The sequence below is a fragment of the Pyrgilauda ruficollis genome, unplaced genomic scaffold (assembly GCF_017590135.1).
Source record: "Pyrgilauda ruficollis isolate IOZ18807 unplaced genomic scaffold, ASM1759013v1 scaffold32, whole genome shotgun sequence".
Taxonomy (NCBI): domain Eukaryota; kingdom Metazoa; phylum Chordata; class Aves; order Passeriformes; family Passeridae; genus Pyrgilauda; species Pyrgilauda ruficollis.
This window is the reverse complement of record NW_024524600.1, coordinates 2,084,414-2,109,479: the sequence shown is the minus strand read 5'-3', so window position 1 is coordinate 2,109,479 and position 25,066 is coordinate 2,084,414. Positions and strand designations below refer to the sequence as shown.

The following is a 25,066-nucleotide window of genomic DNA, read 5'->3' as shown; positions in this document are numbered from 1 at the left end:
TTTACATCCATCAGTCACTTGAATTTTTGAGAATTGGATAGTAACAGTAAATATGTAGCAGCATTTCTTCTCAGGAATTAGCTTATTTTTGCATAAATTGGCTGTCTGCAAAATAATTTACAAATAACTGTTTTATTTTTTTCTTCAGGATACACATTAGCTGAAAAATTAGCTTCTACAGCTGCAAGACGTCCCTTGCAATGGCTACATGCTCTCAGGCATTTAGAATCAGCATTGAATCTTTGCAGAGCAGCTGCAACAAAAAAAATAGATATGGAAGCTGAAATTCTTTTTCAGATAGGTAAATAAACCCCTGTTTGTACATCCCAAGTGCCATCCTAGGAAATGTTATGCATGGTGTCTCTGAAAATGGAGGCATTTTACTGTAAAACTAGAATAAGTTTGGACATTTCTCAGTGTCTCTAGATGCAGATCTTTCTCCTGTGTTTAGTACCACACCACAGGAGTTCAGGATGCATTATTCTACAAATAATTTCAAAACTGAATTAGAACTACTTTCATCTGTATGTTATCAGGGATCCAAGGGTGTGGCCAACAAGATTAAGAACATTATGTTATGCACCAGGAAGTGTTGGTTTATGAGGACCCCAGCCTGAAAAACATTGAAGACTTTGTAATGTATCTCTTAAAATGCCATTTTTTGGAGTTAACACTATAAAAGAAAATGTGACAGTGTAAATAATCTCCTGTTACTGCAGAGGCTGAGAACTCCAAGTTGTGCAGTATTGAACGTGCTTGCAATCAGGATGCAGCACAACATGCAAATCCCATCGGTGAAAAAAGTTGACTCATTTTGGTCTTTCAGCTGTTCTTGAGCAAAAACAGTGCTATTCATTATTTCTACTGCCAGACAAAAAGCATGTTCACATAAGAACCTCGTGCTTCACTTTCGCAGAAAGGTACTGCCATCACAGAAGATGCTGCCAACAGACTCTTCTGTTACAGCAAGCTGGCTGCGTTTGTCCTGTGGGATGTGCCCAGCACAACACGAGCCTGGGGGCCACTCTGTGTGTGCAGCTCAGCACAGAACAGGCCTGTGCCTGCTCATTACCTCCTCACATACAGTGCTCTGCTAGCTGGGATCAGGAAATGTTAGGGGTCATTATGATTCCCAAGTTCGGTTATTTCAGCTACTCTGTGAAGAGAATTGTTATACAAGCATTGTGCATTACCTTTTAAACAAACTGGAAAAGATCTTGCTTAACAGGAGGAGAATATATCATGTATTGTGTTGTTTAACTTTTCTGGAGGGAAAAAGATTGGGTGGGTCTTACAGAAGAAAAATTATTAACATCTTGAAAAAATCTACTTTCTGTATTTCTTTCTAAGGTAAGGTAGAACGCCAGATAACTGAAAGAGGCAATAGCAAGTCATCTCAAGCTGTTGAAACCCTGTTGGAAGCTATTAAGCTCAGCCAGCAACATGGTCAAAAATATGAGTAAGAATCTAGCTATATAACTTTGAAAAGAATTTAAATCATACATGAATATAATTTTTAAACAGTTTTTTGAGATTTAGTCTGGGACTCCTGTTATGGAATATCTTTTTTGTTTTATTTCAATAGAGAAGAGCTAGTGGATATTTATTCTCTTATTTAAAATAAATGATAAGAACATTTAAAAGCATTTTTTAATGGTACACAAAAATTACAGCTTTCTGTTCTATTTCCAAATTTGTGCCCTATCTGTCAACACTGAGAACAGAGCTATCAATTAAACAGGAGGTTTATTCATATTTCAGAATATGAGCTGTGGTCTGCCCCCTTCCAGATAACAGAAATCCAGCTTGAAAAGGTTACCAGCCAGAAATAGTCAGAAGAGCAGAGGCAGAAGGAGCGTAGGAAATGTGTTTGTAACAGATATCAGGACAGTGACTTTGGCATTAGTTATCAGCCTAGAAGATGCCTGAAGAGCTGAGCCAAGACAGCCAATAAATTCTGTCAAGCAGCTCTGATACATTGGACTTTAGTTTTTTGTTTCTTGACCAGTCTAAATGAATAATGTGCCACATCTAGTTAGAGACAGTGTAAAGGCAGCAATTTACCTTGCTTGTTTGGGTATTCTGTTACTTAAGTTAATGAACCAGAACTCTGAATGTAGAAGTAGTAGCATGGTAATAAACCTCAGCTAGCAGCCAGCATGATGGAAGATGGTGCAGAAATGGACTGTGGTGAAGTTTTGCAAGTTTAATTTGCTACACTCTCATTTAATTTGCTACCATCTTTCTAAAAGAATGTACAGCGACATCAATGGACCATGGCTTTCTTGTTTTAGAGAACTTAACATCCTGGTCACATTTATACAAGCCCTGTGATATCTGTGGTATTATTTAATTAAAGTTGTTTCTTGATGTCTCACATCCTTTTTTCTTAGCAAGACTAGAAATTTAACTAAATTGTTGCCAACCAAGTGTAGAATTTGCCATCTTTTCAGCTAGTTTGCTCAGTCTTTAACTGTGCAGTACTCTGACTTTTGTATTTTGCTTTACACAAATTGTACTAAAGCTGGGATTTATTGTACCATATAAACAACCAGCTCTGTGCAATATGTGTCTGCCCAGAATAGTAATGATGTGAGCAGGAGTTTGTTGCTATGCTTGGGGAGGTTAATTCATAAGTGAGATTGGAAGAAATCTGCAGAGCCAGGGGGAATCTGCATAAGAAGACAGTTATAAACCTATTGGGAACAGAAATGTTGGAGAAATTCTCCAGGTATAGTGATTTTCAGCAGGTTGAGGGGAATAATTCTGCCTCTCTGCTCTGATATGATGAAATCCCTCCTGGAGTACTGCACCTAGCTCTGGAGTTCTCAGCACAGGAGAGACATCAGCCTGTTGGAGTGGGTCCAGCAGAGTCCCACAAAAATTATGAGAGGCTGGAAAACCTCTCCTGTGAGAAAAGGCTGAGAGAATTGGAATTTTTCAGCCTGGAGAAGAAAAGGTTTCAGGGAGACATTTTGGCAGCCTTTCAGTACTTAAATGGGGCTTATAGGATGGAGATAGTTTCTAATAGTGCTTGGAGTGAGTAATGTTTTTAAACCAAAAGAGGGTAGATTCAGACTAGATATTAGGAAGAAATTTTTTACAATGGTGATTCACTGGAATAGGTTGCCAGGAGAGGTGATAAATGCCCTGTACCTCAAAACATTCAAGATAAGGTTGAAGGGTGCTCTGAGCAACCTGATATGGTTGAAGGTGTCCCTGCTGCTTGCAGGGGAGTGGGACTAGATGACCTTTAAAGGCCCCTTCCAACCCAAACTATTCTATGATTCTACTATTTTTGCTTAGTTTACAATACTACTGTAAAAATCACTGAAAAGAGAAGGAGAGTGGGAATAGGTGAGCACAATACTACTGTAAAAATCACTGAAAAGAGATGGAGAGTGGGAATAGGTGAAGATGTTCTGGTACAGAACTCAAAACTAAGAAGGTTAGTATATGAGCCCAGTTAGGAAACATAAGGCTGGTTTGGTCACTGTTGGTATCTTTGCTGGTTCTTGGGAGAGTTTGACTGGGGACACAATTTGATTGATATCTAAATTCAGCTACCTATGTTTCAGGGAAACCAGGGCAACGGATAAATGCCTTAACTTGAGCAAGGAAGACAAACAGTACAAGAAGGTCACTTCCCTTGCAGAATTAGGGTTTCCTTACTAAAAATTAGCAATTTATTTATGGAATATTTGTTTCAAATAATGAAAGCTATATTTGATGTACTGTTAAATGAAGATGTTATTTGTTAAGCACACCACAGTGATGTGTGACTTTAAAACAGGAACCCATGGATTTCTGAATTCCTGAATTTATGAAAGAAGTTGCACTTAAAGTAGATTATGGGGGCTGGATGAATGATTTATTTGGTGAGGTATCTAGCTAGTCCTATGCAGGAGACAGATTTTATCACTGTAATGCTTATTTTGATAGTTAAGCTGATTATTATGTGTGCTGTTTCTTACAGGTTAATCAGATGGTCGTACCTTGAAATAGCACTATTATATTTATATTTTGCTGAAAATATTGAGGATGAATCAGAAACGGATAATTCAGTGCCTTCCAAATCAAGTGTATGTTTTCTATCTTTTGGACAGCTGCCCCTTCAAAACAGGAAATATGTATTGTGCCGTATTATTATTTGCAGTGACTTATACATCATACTGATACTAAAAATCCTTCTAGAAAAATCACATAAAGAAATCATATAATAGAATTTGATCTTGTTTGATGTTATCTCTCACATTTATTGCATTGAATGATAATATTTAAAATATTTTTCTATATAAAATAGGAAGAAACAGAACCAGCAGTGTTTTCATTTCCCATTATGTACAAATTAATTTATACCTTGGAAAATGTACTTAAAATTCAAACCTGTTTTTTTAAATGCTAACTTTATCAAATCTCAAATTTTCTTACAAATATGAATGACAACATGAGAAATAGAAGTGTCTTTAACCACATGAAAGTTCCTGTGAGCCATAGATGGAAAGCAAAATGTGTAACATAAGAGAAAAGAGGTAATTAAGATTCTAAAAAAGGGACTATGATAGCAACACTGTATACAGTAGTGACCACAGTATAAGCTGCTCTGAAAAAACTTTTTCCAGGAGCAGCCAATTAGTATGCTCTGGATTTTTTTTTTAATTTTTAGCAATTAATGCATGCATTTACATTCAATGCCAATTTTTACAACTTACAGATAAAACAATTACTTTATAAATTGGAGGACTTTCTTCTATGTTTAGAATGTATTTTACTTTAATATATTTGGAATCCTGATTCTGGTATATAATTTTTAGACCTCTTCTGTAGCTCGTTCCTCTGAGGAGGCTATGAAATCAGAAGTCTACAAAGCACAAGCCTGGGTTGCAATAAGAGCAGCTTCACAGGTTGGTGCAATATTTTGAAGAGACAATATTTTATTTTTTTTACATTTCATCTTATTCTACTTACACAAGCAAATAAGGCTATGCAAACAAGAGTGTTAAGGTTTCCTGAAGTTTCTGGCATAGTTCTTGTTTAATAAAATTAAAATGGACACTGAATAATACATTTAATCTTTCTTGGACAGATATGACTGTGTTTGCCTTAACTTTGATTCAGTGCAAATAAAATGGCACACGACCTGATATGTGTGCACATGTATTTGACATGTGGACAGACATCAGTGGCATCCAGATGAGGATATCTGGTTTGAAATCACTATGTAGTAATTAAGCTGTCAGCAGTGATTATTTATTTTGATAGAATGTGTACCTTATCAGAAAGAAATAGAATATTTTCTTAACTTTTAAAAATATAGTATGTTGAATAATTAATTTTTTGTCATCTTCCTACTCTAAGATATTGAAATCTATATGAACTTTGTAGTGAATAAGTCCTGAATAAAATAAATGTTATTTTTAGGTCAGTGAAGCTGTGCTTGCTTCTCAGCTGTTAATTGGAATGAAGAGTGTTAAAGAACAGAACATGAAGGATGAAGTGCAACAAAAAATCCCAGAATTTGCTTCTATGGATCTTTGTTCTTCCTACAGAGATTTCATATCTGGTATTCCTTTATACCTAGTAATATCAGAAAATTAAATAAAGAATGAGCTATATATGCCATGTAATATAGTAATACATTGAATATCTAGTTTGAATTTATGAAAAACTATATACCAGTTTTGTAAAGTAAAAGCAAAAAGTCTCATCATGCATAGCAATGCAAAATATTGATTAGAGACTTCATAGATCATTAAATATCAGCCTGTGCATGTGTTCAATATGTTAAGAAAATTTCATTGTTTGCATACTGTGGCTCAGAAAGAGTGCACATACTGCCATAATTTTGGAAAAGCAGATGGTCCTTTATTACAGACATATAAAGTAGATATTGGCCTCCCTATCAGTCATCACTGCTGGTTTTTTTTTCCTCCAAACATTGACTTATAACTGATGTTTTTCCCTAGGTGTATTAGCTTTCCCTTGGAGAGTTTCAGTTTTGCTCTTGATTTTGCAGAGAGATGTTGGAGTTGAATAGCTTCTCTCCCAGCATCATCCCCCAAAAAACCCAACCCAACCAACGAAATAAAAACAAAATCACAAACAACAAAACTCACCAAAACTGACAAACTGCAACTCTTGCAAAGTTTTCTGCCTGTGTACTGTATTCTAAAAGTCAAAGTCAGTAGAAGAAAATTTTCACTGTCTTTCCAGTCCAATGGATTATTATGTAGATATGCTTCCACTAGCTTGGTAGAACTTTTCCTGGTTTATTTCTAAATTATGCATTTATTTTTCAGCTAAAGGAGTTGATGAAATGGAAGTTTTTGATCTAAAAAAAACCTCAGCAGTGAAACTAGGAATGCTGAGATAATGACTGCTAGATGTTATGTAAACACTAAGGCAAAATATTCATGTTTATTTTTAAACAGGGAACCATTAATTTAGTGATAAAATTTTGGTTCAGTGACTTAATTTCAATTATCCCAAGTGACTGACAAAGACTGAATTGCTCTGCCTGATAGGTGCTGGCAAAGCTGAGCCACGTCTGCATACTGTACAGTGTTTAAACATATGTGTTTTGATTGGTTTATGAAAACAAGTGTTGTATGCTAAGACTTTCCATCTGATTGTTTTGTACTAGCTCCATTTGCTTATAATTACAGATAATTTCTTTCTTTTAGCAAATGCAACAGGTGTTTCTCCAGATAGTTCTGTTAGCCAATACCAAGAAGAATAGAAAATGTAGAAAAGCAATAGTAGGCCAAAATACAAAAATGTAAATTCAAATGTAAATTCTCAGCATAGCACACGAAATATCTTCTGTAAAACTCTTGGTAAAAAACATATTTAAGTTATCATATGTAAGAAAATATGGCCATTTTGACATTGACAGTGAAATGTCAGGAATAATAGAGACATTCAGATTTTATAGAAGCACTCATAATTATTGTCTGGAAGTTTACTGTTAGGAATCACTCTAACAATGTTTGTTTGATTTGGAGTGAGAAACAGAGCTCAAGAATTTTGCTTTTGAAAGAGCCATGTACTAATACAGTGAAAACCAGTATTGAATGTAAGCACTGATGCAGTGATATCTGTACTGCTAATTTTTTCCTCTTTTTGCATAACTTTTAGGCAGCGCAAAAGAAAATATTATCTTTTGTTTTATTTCATAGTTAAGAGCGTATTTCATTGAAAATGAGCTTAATATCTAAAATGGATGAAGGATTAAAACTAACTATGAATACTTCAGAGTACCTAACTCTTCTGATTTTGGGTCAACATAACTGAGAAGTTCAGCTGTCTCAGTTATGATTGATGACTCCTCGTGTTGTTTCCATTTAGTAAATAACTAGTGTAGAAATAATGGTTGCATATTCATATTCAGAGAGAGAGAATGCACCTTGCTCTCGACTCCTTTTGAATTTCTTGCAAGGATTAGTAAGATTCCTGCCCATGATCTGAGAAACAATCTTCAACTAATTTTAAGGCTATTTACTATTTCAACTCTTATTAAAAAATAGTAAAAATATTTTTTGTTGTATGAAAAATATAAGCAGTTTCACAAGTTATACTTCTAGTTACAGATTAATCAGTTCCAACACAATGCAGAAATAGCTTTTGAATTCCAACCACTTCATGTGAGCTCTTGAACTCTTATTGGATTGCAGATGGATACAATGTTGTCTCTGAAACTCCCGAAGTATCCTCTCCTGAAAACAAGGAAATCACAGAAGACCAGAGTCAAAGTGAAGTAGCAGAAAGTCTTGTCACCAAGGCCAGCCAGAAGAAAGATACAATAACATGGGTTCTCATGATTCGCTACCACAATCATATGAAAAGAATTTATAACACAAACTTATTTGGTATGCATTTTTAATTCCTTCTAAAAAACTGCTATAGGTGAGATACTGTTCTTTGGGACAAACAGTGTCAGATTTAAAGGCTGTCATCTAAAAAAGCCTAATTTTTAGTTACTTTGAATTATATAAATGCAAAAAAAAAAAAAAAAAAAGGAAATCCAGATTTATGTCAGTTTACACATGCTGCAAGTGAATATATTTCTACCTTTCTTCATAGTTGTTCATAAGCCTCCACAATACAAGGAGGGCCTCCCTCAAAACTTGTCATTAATTGTTATTGTCAATTGTTATTACTTAATTGTTATTACTATATCTGAAGTATTTCTAAAAAATTGATAATCTATATTTATTTTTAGTTCTATAAAAATCAAGCTTAAGTCACATCATAAATAAATCTTCAATTTGGGGTTCTGTTTTGGAGACCTGAGTGTAGGGTGAATTGGAAGGCTGAGCATTATTACATGTGTTTTGACTGAAACCCCAGATGTGATTTGCAAGCTTGGGTTATTTCACTGCAAATAGAACATGGTAATAGATAGGACCTTTCAAACAGACTAATAATCCCTTAATTGCAAGGCCTTAATACTGTGCACCTACATGTGATGGCCAGCTTTTCGATTTACAAGTGCTGACACAACAGGTGAGAACATTGTGCGTGTAGGTGTTGTTTAGAGAGAAACCTAGCAACTCTGAAAATAACAATTCCAGAGAGGGCTGGGTTTTCTCCCTGCAGCATCAAATGAAAGTATTCTGGCTCACCACTGAACTGTAAGGAAGGTATCTAGAATTAGGTGTCAAAACGTGCAATCTCAGCTTTAGTTACCTGTTGGGGAGCCTAGGGGGAAACTCAGCTGATCAGCCCCTAGCTGTCCAAACTCGGGTCTTAAGAGCTCTTAAAGCTTATTTTGACTGTGTTGAATAAATATGTGTTTATTCTAGTGGGTGCTTAGGCCTCTAGAGAACATACTGATGCTTACACTTCAAATTTAAGTACCTACACCTCAAAATTACACCTCCCATTTGATGCTACTTTATAATGTCTGGAGAGAGTTTGTTTCATTATCTGATCACTGGTGAAAAATTACAAATAGCATAAGCTAGTAATATTTAAGGGCAATCAGTATAATTGTTGGAAATGCATTTATGTGATATTGAATCTATTTACATATTTTATGATGCTTTCAAAATTTATGAGTATAGCGTATATGTAGTAATTTGACATTTTAATGGCAAATAATGATGTATTTTTTAAAATCTCTTTAAAAACTGCCCCTAACCCAGGACCTGGATCACTTTCTGCAAGAGATGGACACCTTGGTTTGATTTCTGACACAGGAATTGTTCTACGCATAGCAGAAATGCATTCCTTCTTTGAAAAGAATTTGTTTGAATATTCATTCTGTTGTCTTGAGAATCTTCCAGAAGAACTACGTGATGCAGAAATGCCACTCAGTATTGCAACTGATTCTTCAGAGGTACTTGTATTCTTTCTGATGTTTCAAAAATATTATACTGGTATTTAATTCAGATTCTTGGTAATTACAATATTGGTAATATTTCTGGAGCACTATAGAAGAATGAAATTATATGCAGAGGATCAGTAGAAAACCAAAATCCTGTGCATGCAGTGAATTATATAGTTAACAAATGCAGATATCCTTTTGTTATTCATTCCTTCAAAAGTAATCTCCATCCCATAGCCAGTGTATTTAGACCCTAGAAGATTAAGTAGAATGATATTTAAAAAGGTGTTTTTATGGGTTAATAAAGTTGGCTGTTAGTAAGGGCTGAGATTTTAAATCTTGTAGAACTTCATCTTTCATACCAAAAATGTCCTGATGTTAGTTTTGTAATATGTATGTACAAGTCTCTATATTTAATTTAGTCTATAATAAAAACATGACTTTCAAGAAATATGTACGTTATATTTTCTCAAAATTTTTTTAAGGTTTTGTGTGCCAATTTTTTCACTAATTATCAGCTGGCTAGAAAATAAACCTTTTTAGTTCTCTGGCTCATGAGCAACCTATTTGAGCTTTCAAATGTAGGCAGCTCAGAATACATTACTCAGATAAATTTTGAATTAGAATTCTGGACTCTACAGTGACCATAGCACATGTTTTGAAAATTGAATGAAATTTGTCTTTGAAGATCCACTGTAAAAATAATTGTGTTCAAAGTTTCTCAGTCTCACTTCTCACATTAATAATTACCCTAATACTAAAAATTAAAATGAAAGCTCAGTCTTTGTGGCTTATTTTTTAGTTATTATATTCAGTATTACATGGAGACAGGGGAGCCTTGAGGAAGGAGAACTTGGTATGTTACAAAAATGAATAAAAATACTTCTGTGAAAGTAGCTTGTCTAGAGTTGGTGAACTTTCTGCAGTGTTGGACAGCATATCATTACTCATTTCCCAACAAAGAGCTGACTGTGCCACTGAATAAATTGTAAATATATGGTATGTGACATTTATAACAGCCATCATATATCAAAAATTATTTTCCTCTGTCTGCTCTTTTTTTGACATAATTAGTATTATAGTATCCTAGAATAATAAGCTTCAGAGCTCACTGTCATGTTCATGACGGGTGCAAGCTGCATAATCATGTGTTAACTTCACTGTTGTAGACAGCTAACAAGCATAAAGCTCTTACTTTTTTAATTCTAAGATTCATTGATTTTTATCACAACATTTTTAGAAGCTTTAACTATCCAGAAGGCTAGAGACGTTATTTTAAAAATGTAACTGTAATTGATTACTTTGAGTTTTAACAGTACAAGTAGACATACTTTTGGAAAGAATGAGTTTTATGTACGAAGTTGTTTCACTTATACCTATCTCTGTAACCTATTTTTGACTCTTGAAAGTCTGCTGACCAAAGAATCCAAATTACATTAGGTCTGTAATTAAAATTCTGGGCCCTGTTACATTCTTCATGCTTGTTTTTTGTTCTGCTCCATGATAGTAAGTAGGTCTGGAAATACTTGACTAAGACCGTTTGTTTTCAGGATTTTGAGAAAGTTGAATAGACAAGTATTTATGTATGTTATTCAGCAACCTACCAGTTTGACAACAGCAGTTGTAATGTCCTTCAAAAAGATTCAATATGAATAGAAACCCAAAGGATGCAGTTCAGTGAAAAAAACCCCATAACAAACATTTTAGAAAGAGATATATAGCATAAAATGGAATTTTAAGAGCTCTGGTTCAGGGGCACAGAATAAATTAGGTCCCATGTCCATATATGTATTTTCTCCTAGTTTTGTTCGCAGTCCATGCTAGCAGGACAGTGAATCATTACTGAATTAGAAGAGGGCTGTAGTGGGTGGGTCCTCCATGCACAGCTCATGGCTTACCATGGGTTATGGCCACTGAAGGCACATCCATGTGCTCCAATTTATGACTTCCACACACCTGGATTCATTGTTACCTTCACTTCTACTAAAGTTTCATGTGGGATGGTAACAGGCTTAATGGCGTAAAATCAGATTATTGTGAAAAATCCATCTTTTGCTCACTTGGATTTACTGCCCTGTAGTTGTCATGTGCTGAATTTTCTGTAGAGAAAGTAGGTAAAATTCTCAATTTTTTTAGCAATGAACATTCAAAATTTGAAAAAAACTCACTCTCCACAGAGCTGTTTTCAGTCTTCACATTTTGGAACCAATGATGGAGGCATTAGGACTTTTTCAAATAGCCTCCACATTCCCTGAAAATGTGACTGTTTGACCCGTGTTCTTTGCAGATCTGTGTAATACTTTAAAAAATAGAGATGGTGTGTTACTGTTCAGCCTTTAAATCTAATATTTCACAATTTTAAGAAAAGGTTTTGTTCATGCATGAATGTTGGCTGACAGTGTTCCTGCATTAATTCCCTGGTGAATGACAGCCAACAGTAGCTATTTGATGAATGCCCTGCTAATGTTCCATATGTATTTTATAAAATGCAACAAATCCTCACAAATTAAGTGATTGAATTTTCAGCAGGTGTCACCCTTTGTTAGTCACACAGCTGAGAAAACAGGTAAACATAAATAAGGCATTATTCTAACATTCAGAATCCTATTTTAATTATCAATATGTGTACTTGACAAATTATGTTTTAATCATTAAATTTTGTATTATCAGTATGCCAAATAATAGATTTGAACTGAACCCATAATGCCATAATGTTTTTAAGTCAAAGGCAAAAATCATTGTGACTGTGGGTGTCTCTAAGACAGCCTACAGATTCTTTGTATTACCTTTAGAAATGTGTAAGCATTGAAAGACTTAACTTGGTAAAAAGGACACTTTTAAAAACTACCCATTTATCTAAATAAACATATATTTATGCTGGAATGAAAGTCATACCAATTCCAGTAGACACTAGATTATAACAGATTTTTCCTGTTTCACTACAGAAAATATAGTTTAAACTTAACATTTATTTAAATGATATAATTTAAATATTATTAAATATAATGATTTACTAAAAACTTAAAATTTATTTTATGTTTCAGATGTCTCTTGATGTTTCTGAAACTGCATCAGAAGTGTCACATGTGAGAGTAGCTTCTCCAGCTTCTGTCACCGCAGAAGACATTGAGAAGACAGAGAGTAGGGCAGCATGTGCTCCAGATAAGGAAATTAACATTCAGTGGTATATTCCTTCTATGGCAAAGCCATCAAAGGATACAGAAACTAAGGTATAACTAGAGCAAAGCAGTTCCTTAGGTAGTGGAGCAAATTATGTCTCATTTCCAATGAATATTTGTGTTATGAGTTACCAGCTTTTTAACAGAATTATGGTGATAGGAAGAATTTATTTACTCTGCTGCAAACCTGCTTTTTAAAAAAACAGAATGCCCTGGCAGTTTTTTGTTGGCAGGCCAAAAAAACACCTTTTTTTTCCCCATATAGAGCTTTCAGGCTGTACTGTATTTATGCCTGTTGTAAATCCCTGATGTCTTCAAGACCTCCACTCTAAGTTTGGGTAGACCTGACTGATACATTTGAGTATTAGTTTGGTGGGAGACTCTTGGAAAAGCAAAGATACACATATGCAGGGAAAATGGGATTTTGTAAGCCTCATTTTCCTAAAAGATCAGACTGAGCAGTGAAAGATAAAAGAGATGAGAAGGTTGCAAGAATGTGAGAAACTATGACATGGAATTTGTTTTATCTTTACACAAGGGAACAATGTGAAGGTAAAATTTCTGTTACAGCAATAAAAATCCATGATCTTAAACTTTCTGGCATTGCAGATCTGTTTCTAAATTTCTATTCGACCCATTTATCTTTATTAGGAAATTGATAGAAGCACCATGAAATTAATGTAAATAATGTACCTTTTAATGTGCTTCTGCAGGTTACTTTAGCATGGCCATACAGATCAGTAGAGGACCAGAGAGAACTCTTAAAACCAAATAATGCATGAATGCCATATATTTCACATTTTTTGACGTATAGTCAAAATATTCAGCTACCATTAGGAAGCATATTTTCAATTGCACTAAATACTTGCAGTGAAAGATGAGAACATTTTACTTAATTTTCTTATAATGGTGTGGTGAGTTATGCACACTTCATGGATTTAAACCTAGCATGATGACAGCCATGCATATGATTGACCAGGATCAGGACAATGCTGGGATTTTGATGGTGACATTGTGTGGTATACCTAATTTTCAAACCCATAGTAACAATATCCAGTTAAATTAATTAAATTAATCTAAAACCTATAAAAAGTGAGTGTAGTACAAATTCATATGAAGTCACACTCCTCTCTTTTTTGAAGGTCAGTTATCTAAGGCTTCATCAGTACACTGTATTTGATATTTGTTGTACTCTTGTATCACAGAAATAGCTCAGGTCTGCTGCATTACAGTTCACCCATCCCATCTCTTTTACAGGTTTTGTTGCTTTATGCTTATAATACAAACCCTATCAAGATTAGTGACATCACTTCAGCGTCTATGTTTTCAGGCCGCTTGTGGATTCCACTGGCTAGGTAAATAATCACTGACTCTGTCCTGTTATTTCATGCTGTATTAAAGATCAATCAGCCATTTAGGATGAGGGAAAATAAAGTACAAAATATCAAAGAGCTGTAAATCTTTAAAAGCATTCATTTTTGCTTTTCAAAGATTTTTCACTGTAAAAACTGTAAGATGTCGTACATGTGTTAAATCCATCTAAACAGTTGCTTTTTCAATGCATTCATTAGCATTTTAGTTATGATTCTTAAAGAACCAAGTAACATATGCTAATTATATTACACTGGCATAGCAATGTAGCAGATCTAAAAAGCACTCCCAGCAGTTATTCATTCCCATTCTCTCAGTGGATCATCTATTTTCTCCATCCTATATTACAACTCTGAGAAAGGAGTTTTTCCTCAGTTGTAGCACTGGACTCTGCCCTTAATTTTGCATCCTATGGCATTTTTCATTATTTCTTTCTTGTCTTTCATCTAGTCTTAAAATTTTTGGAACTGCTTAGTGGGTAGAAGGGAAGACATAATGGGCAGCCTCTGCCACCCTGGTTGGATGGAAAAGCCGTCTCTTAGAGAGGCATTCCTAAAATAATACCTCCCATTTTTAATGTAAAAAGCTAATGCATTCTATATCTCCACTTTATTAAATGGAAAACTTATTTTTGTAAAATTATGAGATCAGTCTTGAAATGAAAGAAAATGTAGAATCTAGTCAATATGTAATAAAAGCTAGGTCAGCTTAATTAAAACCTGGAAGCAGCAAATATTGTTGTTTTACAGCAGTAATAATGAAAAACTTTGTCTTCTTTTAGACTTATTTCTGTAAGGGAGAAATTGTCTGATCTGAAGGAGCAAGTTGAAATATTGATGCACAGTTCTAAGAGATTTTCAACTTCAGTGCGTACAAGTATTCGTGAGAAAAATGAAACTTTGAAAATAAGTCCTTCATATAAACCCAAAAGAAGTGATGCAAAAGTGCATCTTGGTGATAAAATAGAAGTAAGTGAGAAAAGCTTGGCTCTTATATATGTTTGACTTGATTGAAGATGCCTGTTTTGGGGAAATAAATGATGGCCAACTTGGAAGGCAGACATAAGGGCGGTGTTAAGCTTCCCTCACCTCTAAAGAAAAGTTGAAATACTTTTGCTCTTTATTTAGTATTTAACTTTTCCTTATATATTGCTTGTCACTTTAGAAAAAAAACCCAAGCATTTTCAACCTTCTACTTGAAAATAAAGGCTGCCTCTTCAGGTACATAGATTTGGAAACTGATACGTAATTTATAGTAATCTACATCTGAAAATCCTTGGCAGTGTGCTAAATTAGCATGGTGATCAACCCAAAAGAGCTTTTTAAACACAGTTCCTTCAATGTAAAATGGGCAGTGGTGGTTTCTGAAATAAGAACCTGCTAATAACATTATTGAGAGATGACTAAAATTGGCACAGAGTTTATTTTAATTTTCTCTATGCCATCCTCTTTTCTTTTCATGAGCAAGGTTGAATATGGTCCACAAGCCAATACTTTCCCCACATACACACACACAAAAGGTAATTTCAGAATTTTCCATGTGCTCTGTTTGAGATAATGTCATTGGAATGGAATGTTGCCACAGCATAAGTGCTGCTTGATAAATGCCAAGGCAAAATAGACGTTTATTTTCAAACTGGGAGACATTTATCATGTGACAGGATTCTCTTTATATCTATTATGTGAAATGATTAATGATGTAGAGGCTGTCATTTTGTCTGATGGATGCTGTGAAACAGTGACAATTGTGCACTGTGCCATTATTACGAGGCTGTATTTTGACCAGCTTGGAGAACAGATGATATTTTGGCCAATCACTGTGTTCAGGAGGGTAGACAGAGCTGTCTTTTAGTGGGGGTTTCTAATTACCTGAAGGTGTTTGCTCAAAATTTCATTAATATGTGTCAGTAATTGGTAAAAAAATGTTTAGAATACTAATAAGATTAACATGCCATGCATTATACATGTATAAATATCATCTTGCCAGGGTGTTTGTTTATCATATCTTCAGTAAACACATAGCAAAAGTATGCTCAGTCACTGGATTTAAAACATGAACCAGGAGCAATTTTGTCTCAGTAGAAACTGCAAGATTTGGCCATTTTGTTTGTACAGGAAACACTACTATTTGTGTTGCAGAAAATTTATATTCATCAGCTAAGGTTTACTTTGCTGTGAATTCAATTAGAATAACCTAAACCTTGAATATTCTGAAAAATTTTGTAAGGCTGAGCCATCTGTTAGCTTATCGGAGGCGACTGATAGTACAGCATATGTTTGTAGTACATAGATGATACAATTTTTTTCTTGTTTTATACCATTAGGAAATTGCTAAAAGGTATTTATCTGAAGTCAAAGCACTGCTGTCTGTTGTTCCAGCCCCATACGCTCCATTAACTGAGGTATGTTGTTCTCATTAAGAGTAAGAATCTGTTTTCTAAAATAAAACAATTTTTCAATTAAACTGAAACATGGATTTTACCACTAAGCATCTTCCCATTTTTTCCCTTATTTTGTTTTGGTTTTATTTTATCATCTTTACAAATAAAATACAAATGTGCATGATTACAAACTGTGAATATCTTCACTGTTCATTAGAATCAACTTTTCATACACATAAAAATGTAATAAAAGGGGATTTTTGCTCACAATAGTTAATACAGATTATCCACCCCTCTCTGGTCATTGTTTACACAGACTCCAGTGAATTTTCATGATGGAATCACCAAATGTAATTTCTTTCCAGTCTTCCATTTTTGCAGTTATTCAGGCTTGATTATTCCATTTTCTTTAGCTTTCTCTGCCTTGCCCATGACATGTTTTGAGAGATAGCATGCCATTTTTTTGTCCATGCTGATGGACAAAGCATCTTATTCAGGCTGTTACCCAGTGCAGTCAGTATCCCAGAGGAGACTCTGGGAACTGGCCCTTGGTGGGGAGCAGTGCTGTTCAGTGTTCTCAGCCACCTTGGGGACATCAGGGAAGGACCACAGCTGCCAGGGCTCAAGGGACTCCATGTGAAATTCTGCAATCCACTGTAACATATCACTCCCTCACCTGATCCTCAAATATCTCATCAGTAATTGCTCACAGTGGAATGATAATGGAAAAGGCATCCACTGGCACCAGTCAGAGAACTCTTCCTAGCAGAACAGAATGTGACTTTTACCTGAGAACAGCTGGGTAGTGCCTGTTATAGCAGAGAGAGTCTGTCCTGTGTGTCCTGCAGCCCGGTCCCTGAGAGTACACCCTTCCCTTTGCTACACATTGCACCATTCTTGCCACCCCTCGTTATCCATCCTGAAGTTCTCTCTCAAATGACTCCCAGGCCTTCATATCGCACAATCTGGCTTTATCAATGCATCAGAACACACCCACATCTCTTCTGCAAAGCTGTACTTTTCTGAGTCCCACTGAAGTATCTTCCATGGTAGGAAGATTTGATAGATTCCTAGGGAAAGATAGAGAGAAACTTTCACAGAATCATGGAAAAATTCTGAAACTGTTTAAATTCTTGTGAATTCCTTTCACCTTGCCTGCTTCTATTTGCGGATCTACGACGGAAGTGAGGGAGCAGATTTAGTGGTGTTCTTCTATTAAGAGTATGATGTTTACTGCACTGTTTTATTCTCTCTACATTCCACAACCAGGTGGAACATCACAGAACTTGTAATCATGAAGTTTCAAATACAAACTTCAAACTAAGATGCTTTGAGATATGGTAGTTTTGGTTGAGCAGCTGAAGCCTAATCCTTCGAGATGCTGAGTATCTTTGTTCTTCTCTGAAGCCAACAGAACTTGTAGGGTGCTTAGCACTTCCTTATGTATAGCATATTTCAAAGTAGCATTTCCAAATTTTCATATAAGCTGTATGTGTGCAATACTTTGTCTCAGCCAGAGACAGAAACCTCAGGGAGGGACTATGTCCACCACAGAATACATTCCCTTTATTTTCAAGCATGCAGGAGAAGGCTGCAGATACATTTCTTATATGTACTTTTTCACCATTTTCCCACCAAACACTTTTCTGTTGCTCATCTTCTGGTGAATTAATTGGGCAAAGTCAGTTGTAATTTGTAGTCTTTTTCTCATTGTCTGAGCTGTCACTCTTGTCGTGTTGCCACTTTCTCTTCTTTGTTTTTTCTCTCTGTGTGTCTTGCAGTGCTTTTGATTCAGCCCTGAATTATATTTATAAATGGAAAAAGTGCATTTTCATTGAATTATTAATGTAAAATGATTTGACTCTTCATGTTTTAAGAATAAAAAATTATCAGCCTACTTCTTTTTAATGCTGTTTAATGAGTAGCTATGTCCTTGAGGGAGATAGAGTATAGTGTTTGGAAGCTCCAATCTTAAATGTTAAAAGTAAATTTTTAAATAAAATAATTGCATTAAAAATTAACCTCCCTATGTAACTTATTCCAGTCATCTCTGTCTTCAATTGTTTTTTGTTGATACTTAAATCAGTTAAATAGTTCTCCGTGTTCAATGGACACTCAAACCAGTTTATGACTGCCCTCTATTTCACCTTTTACTGTTAGCTCAATTCCTTCAATTTTTCGTCTTAGGAAAAGCCTTCCAAATCACTAGCCATACTTGCCACTCTTCATTTTACCTACAGATGACCATGATAAACTTTGTGAGCAAGTCTGTTCATAAAGGTTTCCTCCCTTGAATCCTTTTTACTAATTTCCTGCAAGAGATGTAATTAATCACAAATTTATACCCAGGCAATAAATATTTCTAACTTACTCATTGGTTATAGTTCAGAAATCTGGCTTTATATGAAACTATTGGTATGTATATGTATGTGTATTGGTATATACATGTATAAATATATATATATATATATCTGTGTATTGGTATATATGTACTTTTTGGTACCTCTAACCTTAATAAAGTTACTAATTTAGTATTTTTTATTATTTTTTTTCAGATCCCATTTGATGTTACTTTGCAATCAATAACAAATTTGAAAGATATGTTTGATCTCGCAAATGGATGTATAATAACTGATGGAAGTCTTTTCAATTGGATCATTTCTCTGCTTCACTAAATGCTATTTTGCAATAACTTAATCAGCTACTAGCTGAATGTTACAGACTTAGACTTAAGTTCTAGTGTTAATGTAAGAACTTCATTTAATCACACCAGGATTTGGCTCCTGTTATGTTTTATAATTTTCACTTTTAGGTTATTTCCAATTATTTCAGCATTAGTCATTTTTAAAATAAAAATAATTTCTTAGGAATTTAATATTTTGTAAGTAGTTTCTTTATAAGAGGATGCTCTAGCTATTCAAAAATTTTTTATTGCTTAGAAAAGCTGAATAGGTTTGTAGCCTTCTAGTTCCTCTAGTTCTTCTAATGCTAACAGATATTAATTTTTCCCCTTGAAGTTTTTTTCTTATCAGCAATTTTTAAATTGCTTTTGCAGTTATCAAAAGTTGGTATTATTTCTGAAGTTGTGAATTTTTGGGGAGGCTAAAACAATCACTGAGTTTGTTCTTTTATTCATCTGTTTGGAAACTAGCATTTCAGGTCGTTGAGGGTGCAAGTGATCATTCAGATGTCTTCATAATTTTAAAGCTTTTTTCAAAAAAACCAAACAAAACCCCCCGACAAATAAACAACTCCACCCCCGCAACAAGGCATTACAAATAATAAAATGGTACAATACAGAATATTTCTTATATAATTCTAAAATGCTAAGGGAACCTTTCTGAATGTTGCTGTTAATATTATTTTAAAGTACTCAAGAAATACAAATGAGTCCTGACAACAAGCACCTGAGGCAATATGCTCAAGCACATTCTCCATCTTAATGGGTGGAGCATCTGAAATTGAGATGGAGAATTTGACATGAACAAGTGAATTAGCAGACCAGCGAGGGTTTTGCTCACATCCCAAAGCCAGGCACTCCTTTGTTACTTGTATTGATTTGTTTGCAACAAACAGCAAAAAACCCCAGGACATTTGGGCAGGAATCCTGTGAGACATGTCCTATAAGTAGTTATGGTTTTTAATTTCCAGGAAAATTCAGCATTAATGGTTACCATTCCTGGGCTCATTTCCTGTGAAAAATGCCAATCCCTTTCACTTCCCTTCCCTGTACTGTAGCCCAGTGATAAAACAATAAACTTTTTTGAGCTATTTGGAAATTGCAGATTTACCTTGGCTTGTGCTTTTCAGAAAAATGTTACCTGGTTGAGTTTCTTTTAGGGAGGAAGAGGGAGAGAGAGGTAAAATTCTGAATAATGGGTATCCTAGATGTGATCAGTGCAGGAAGAAAGGGAATAAAGTTCTCTCCTATTTCTCTTCATTCCTATAAAAGAAAGAAGACTGGATGAATTTCTGTTATGTGCAGCTGTTTAAAAGTTGTGCTGTTTTTTATTTTGTGGAATGCTCTAGGTAGTAGGAAAATTAGGAGGATAATGATACAATGATGAAAAGAAAGGAAAAAGTAATTGACAGGGCAGTTATTTTTGCAAGACAATTTTAAAACTGAGTTAGTATGATTATTTAACTCGACTGCCTAACAGCCAGTTTGGAGGAGACACTCAGCATTATTCTTTCATTAAAAGAATTTATTATTCTGCAGTTGTTCAAAAAGCAGGAAAGATAAAAATTTACATTACTCATTTTTCTTTTACAAGGAACAAGTAGGATATTGCAGCTTTTAAACAACAAACAAACAAACAGGGTGTTCTGTCTTTTGTTGTGCATTGTAAAAACTAAAAACCTATCTTTTTTTATTTGGGGTCACCTTGAGGATTATCATAGGACTTTTATGCAGCTTAATTAATATTTGTAAAACATGCTATAGGCATCAGATGAAAATGGAAGTGAAGTTCTATTACAGACAAGGCATTTTTTCAGTGCTGCCTGTCTGGACCTTGTTATATTTCCTATGCTTGAAAGAGAAATATTAAATAAAAGCCTTTACCTATTCATTTAAAATACATTACTATACTTATTTTCCTGTAATACATATTTTCTAAGATTTTTGTTTTAAAGAAAAATATTATCCTTTAACACAGCACAGTGAAATAATAACATTAAAATGTTGACCTCACTGTATCCATAGCAGCAGATTTTATTCTCACAAACACAAAGTATTCAATGCAGGTTTAAGAAGAAAAATTGGAAAAACATTTTTCTTTTAGCATATAATTAAACTCTTTAGTTAAAATCTGCTTGTATAGAGGGAAGTTCATAGCTGAATGTCTCCAGTAATCACACAGAAAAGAAGTATAAAAGCAATTGTAAAGCAAATTGTTTCTTGGTTATGTATTGCAGTAGTTGGGTGGGGTTTTTGTCCTTACCAGTAAATGGAGACTAAATATGTGAAACCAGAATGGAGACTTCAATATGTGAAACCAGAATAGATTTGTGTCAGCACCATGCTGACTTAGATTTGCATAGAATACTTGTCTGTGTCACTGTCTCCAAAATTAAAAAGGAAGAGGAGGAAGGAGGATTTCACTTTGTAAGGGAAGACCTCCCTGCTATGGGAAGTTCTTCTCTATGATTTGCCCCATACAACAATGCCAAAGAGCTACTTACCATACTGACAGCTTTGAACCCCTGGCATGTTTGCCAATTCTTTTCAAATTTTAACTGAAATATTTCTCCATTCTACACCTGTGGAAGGAATGGATAATGCTTCCCTATCTGACAAATCGTGGGATGGGGCAAGGAAAAAGAGAGAGAGAGAAAGAGAGAGATAGAGGGAGAGCACACTGTGGGGAGAAATTGAAAGATTCTGAAAAGAATGACATTTTATCTTCAGTGCATGCCCTTGGATGAGGAACAAGAAAGACCTATGCAAAACTAAAGAATAGTAAAAAGAGGTGTTTGGGGTTTTTAAATTATTTCAGTATTTTCCATTATGTGAACTGAATGAAGCAAAAATGTTGAGAAAAAAACCAGCTTCTGGTCCTGTAATGACAAATTGGATCATCAAGAACATGCTGGAGCTCAAATGCAATTTGAACAGGGAGCTTAACAGTGAAAGGTCTGAATGGATTTTGGAATATTTCAGTTTTCAAATACTGTTTCAATATAGTTTTAAGTTATGTTGGTGCCTTGAAAGATGTTCTATATTCAAGGCATTCACAGGATTTCTCATGCCTACAAATACAGAGTAACTTGAAATTATTTCTGGTTAAATTAAGTTTGTGATGTGGAAATCAGTAATTTCACACAGATTTATCCAATTGTATGTGACTGGTTTTTAAATTCCACTACAGCTCCAATTCACAATAATTTTTTGTTGTCCAAAGTATATATCCATTTTCTGGATTACATCAATCTAACAAAATAATCCTAGTAATTACCCTCACTATGCCTCAGTTTCTTTATCTGAAGATAACAGTAATCCCCTCATCAGTGAGGGATTTTACACTTTCTGCATCAACATTTGGAAAATACTTTCAGATCCTTGAATGAAAGAGGAAGGCTGTTTATGTTATTATTCAGTTGTGACACACTGTAATGGAACAGTCATTTGTTTCCAGTCCATTTCAGTGAAATCCAAGAAGGAAGATTCTTTAAAAAAAATAATGATGGAGTTAGAATTAATTGTTGGCTAATATGCTGAACTAATTAAGCCAGCAGAGAGATCCATTTATGCTTGCCAAAGGTTTTCTTTGAGTTAAAGATACTGAGATCATCATTAAATGAGAGAAGTGAAAATATGAAGCATAGGTTAATCTTTAAAACAGAGTGGGTGAAAGGGTTCAGAGGCAAGTGCTGAAGTCAAATATTTACCACTGCAATTTAATTTTCCACTTTGAAACCCCAGAGATAATTAGAATTATTCTCATTTATCTACCATCTCAGCATGATTTAGAATTCTACTTAATGTGCAAAGAAAAAAAGAAGGGCTCTGCTGAAGAAAATGGCATCAAAACTCTCAGTGTGGAACCACTAGAACGCACTAGCTAAGAAATAATCACAAGCTGACCGAGCCAGCCCTATGGTCCTGTGTGGAGGGTCAAAGTCTCTGAAAACACAGAGCACCTACAGGGCTGGTTTAGCTCCAGGCCAGAGTTGAAAAGTACATTTCAGTAGCCACCAAAAAACTTCAATGCCCTAGGCAAAGCTCCTTGCTTCTTGGCAGTGATGCTTGCTTCATTCCGTGTGAATTCTGGCATCATACAGCTACTATACAGCAGAGCTAGCAGTGAAAGTCAAGATCCTGTCCACCATATGAAATGACTGTATATATTTCATCATCATACAATGTGCAGTGTATTAATTATCTCTGTCACATTCCTATGATTCCACTACCAAATGGGATAATACCCACTTTTAAGTGGTTTCCAAAACACTCGAAAAAACAATTATAACCATAAAGAAGTGCAGGCCTTTTTTTCCCTAGTGTCCTGACGGGTCTCACTCCCCTGGAACTCTGTGGCTCATCCTTCAGAACCTAATGTCACTGCCCCTACAGTGAAAACCTTGTTTATGGGCAAAGAGGAAACCTATCTATGTTTAAAGGCAAAAATATATTAGCATAATTGAGATTGTAGCCTAATCCAAGAATTGTTATCAATCCAGGTCTAATTATTATGGGAAAATAAAGACTATTTCTATGTGCAAAAGGTTTTAATAATAATAGTAGTAACAATACAGTTAAAAATATTATATAAACTATTTTTGCTCTCTTCACTTGTGTATTGCTCACACTTCCACTGCTTTTACATCCTTGCACAATTGCTGGGAATGCCCTGCCTTGCACAGGAGGCCTTTCAGCAACACGACTTTGGCTTTAAGGATTGGGCTTTTAGCTGCAGTCCTTTCCCCAAACAGGATACACCAACGTGTCCCAATGGTTCCTGACAAATACCAGGAACAAGCACAGCACAGACACTGGCATGAAAAAATGCCAGCAAAGGTCCTACCAGCAGGAAAAACTGATTTAACTGAGGGGCTGTTAGAAAATTAAGCACAACATGCTGATCATATTTACTTAAAATCCCCCAAATTTTAATTGTTCAAGGCTTCAGGGCTTGTCAGGCAGGTGCTCACCTGTCTGTAAAAACAGTTGTGCTCCACAGTGAGGAGATAAGGAAAAAAAGCCAGAGGATATGGCTGTGGTGAAGAAAAGGCTTTGGGTTCTCTCTGTTTAGATTCGGTTTTAGACTCTGAATCTGTTTAGATTCTCTCTGCTGAAGCTAGGATGGAATAGCAAGTGCTGGCCTCAGAAGTAAAACACGACAGGTTTAGCAGTGTTATGTTCACTCAATTATCCAATCACAAAATAAAAGGCCAAATTGATCACTGTTTCAATTTTATCAGCACAAATCACACCTATTTATCACAGCAGCAAATTAGGACTATGAAGTGGAGCAAGGGTAGAAGACTTGCAGGAACGCTGTGGATCCCTTGACACTCAGCTGAGAAGGCAGGTGGTTGATATAAATTATGAAGATATAAATTATGACTAATGATTGGTTAATGAGGATTAATAGATGCAATAAAGACATGATCCTCATTGCTGTAGGGAAATAATGGCATTTTCTGTAATATTGGCATGATTTCTCCTGATTCTGAGTTCACTTCTACAGACTAGACAGTAAATGAACTTGGCAAATCAAGACTCCACAGCAAAGGGAAGTAAATCAGGAATTTCAGCTCGACAGGTTCTGGGGGGCCACAGGGTAAAGACTCACTCAAAGGCAGGTCTCTACAGGAAGTTTTGCTACAGGTTAGTAAATAATTTTGTGTTTAGGGGTAGAAAGCAGGAGTGCAAACACCTATCACCTTAAAGGAACTGCTACCTTTTATTTTACCGGATGAAAATAACAAAAAACTCCCTCCTTCTGTAAAATTCAGCATGACCGGGGCAACAGTTCTATTGCAAGTCAGGAAACAGACGCCGCAATTCTCTATTGCTTGGTGTTACTCTTAGTAATGTGTTAACCGCTGTCCTTCATTTCGCTCTGTCACCATGGTGTCCCCGTGTCCCGATGTTCGGACACCCCAGATGCCGGCAGCGCTGGACGCCTTTCGCTCAGCACTGGAACAACTGGATGCCTTTTGCTCAGCACTGCAATCTGCGTTTCCAGTTCAAAACGGGGCAGAGGTGGTGCCCCTCGAACCCAGTCTCGGCGGGTTTATTTTGTGGCCGGTGCCCGGGAGCGGCTCGGTGCCGTGCGGGCTCAGGGCCCGTCCCGGGCGCGC

At 35.5% G+C, this 25,066-nt stretch overlaps 1 protein-coding gene across 1 annotated transcript in view; it reads left to right on the top strand.

The window, feature by feature from the left end:
• The window catches only part of CFAP54 (cilia and flagella associated protein 54), a 100,390-nt gene extending 81,457 nt beyond the window's left edge, over positions 1 to 18,933 (top strand). The window contains exons 57-68 of the mRNA XM_041474258.1: positions 149 to 301; positions 1,351 to 1,459; positions 3,977 to 4,064; positions 4,815 to 4,904; positions 5,422 to 5,563; positions 7,668 to 7,868; positions 9,147 to 9,340; positions 12,373 to 12,558; positions 13,765 to 13,862; positions 14,660 to 14,846; positions 16,202 to 16,279; positions 18,814 to 18,933. Of these exons, the coding sequence (XP_041330192.1) occupies positions 149 to 301; positions 1,351 to 1,459; positions 3,977 to 4,064; positions 4,815 to 4,904; positions 5,422 to 5,563; positions 7,668 to 7,868; positions 9,147 to 9,340; positions 12,373 to 12,558; positions 13,765 to 13,862; positions 14,660 to 14,846; positions 16,202 to 16,279; positions 18,814 to 18,933 (1,646 nt within the window). The remainder of the gene's footprint in view (positions 1 to 148; positions 302 to 1,350; positions 1,460 to 3,976; positions 4,065 to 4,814; positions 4,905 to 5,421; positions 5,564 to 7,667; positions 7,869 to 9,146; positions 9,341 to 12,372; positions 12,559 to 13,764; positions 13,863 to 14,659; positions 14,847 to 16,201; positions 16,280 to 18,813) is intronic.
• Positions 18,934 to 25,066: the final 6,133 nt, after the last annotated feature.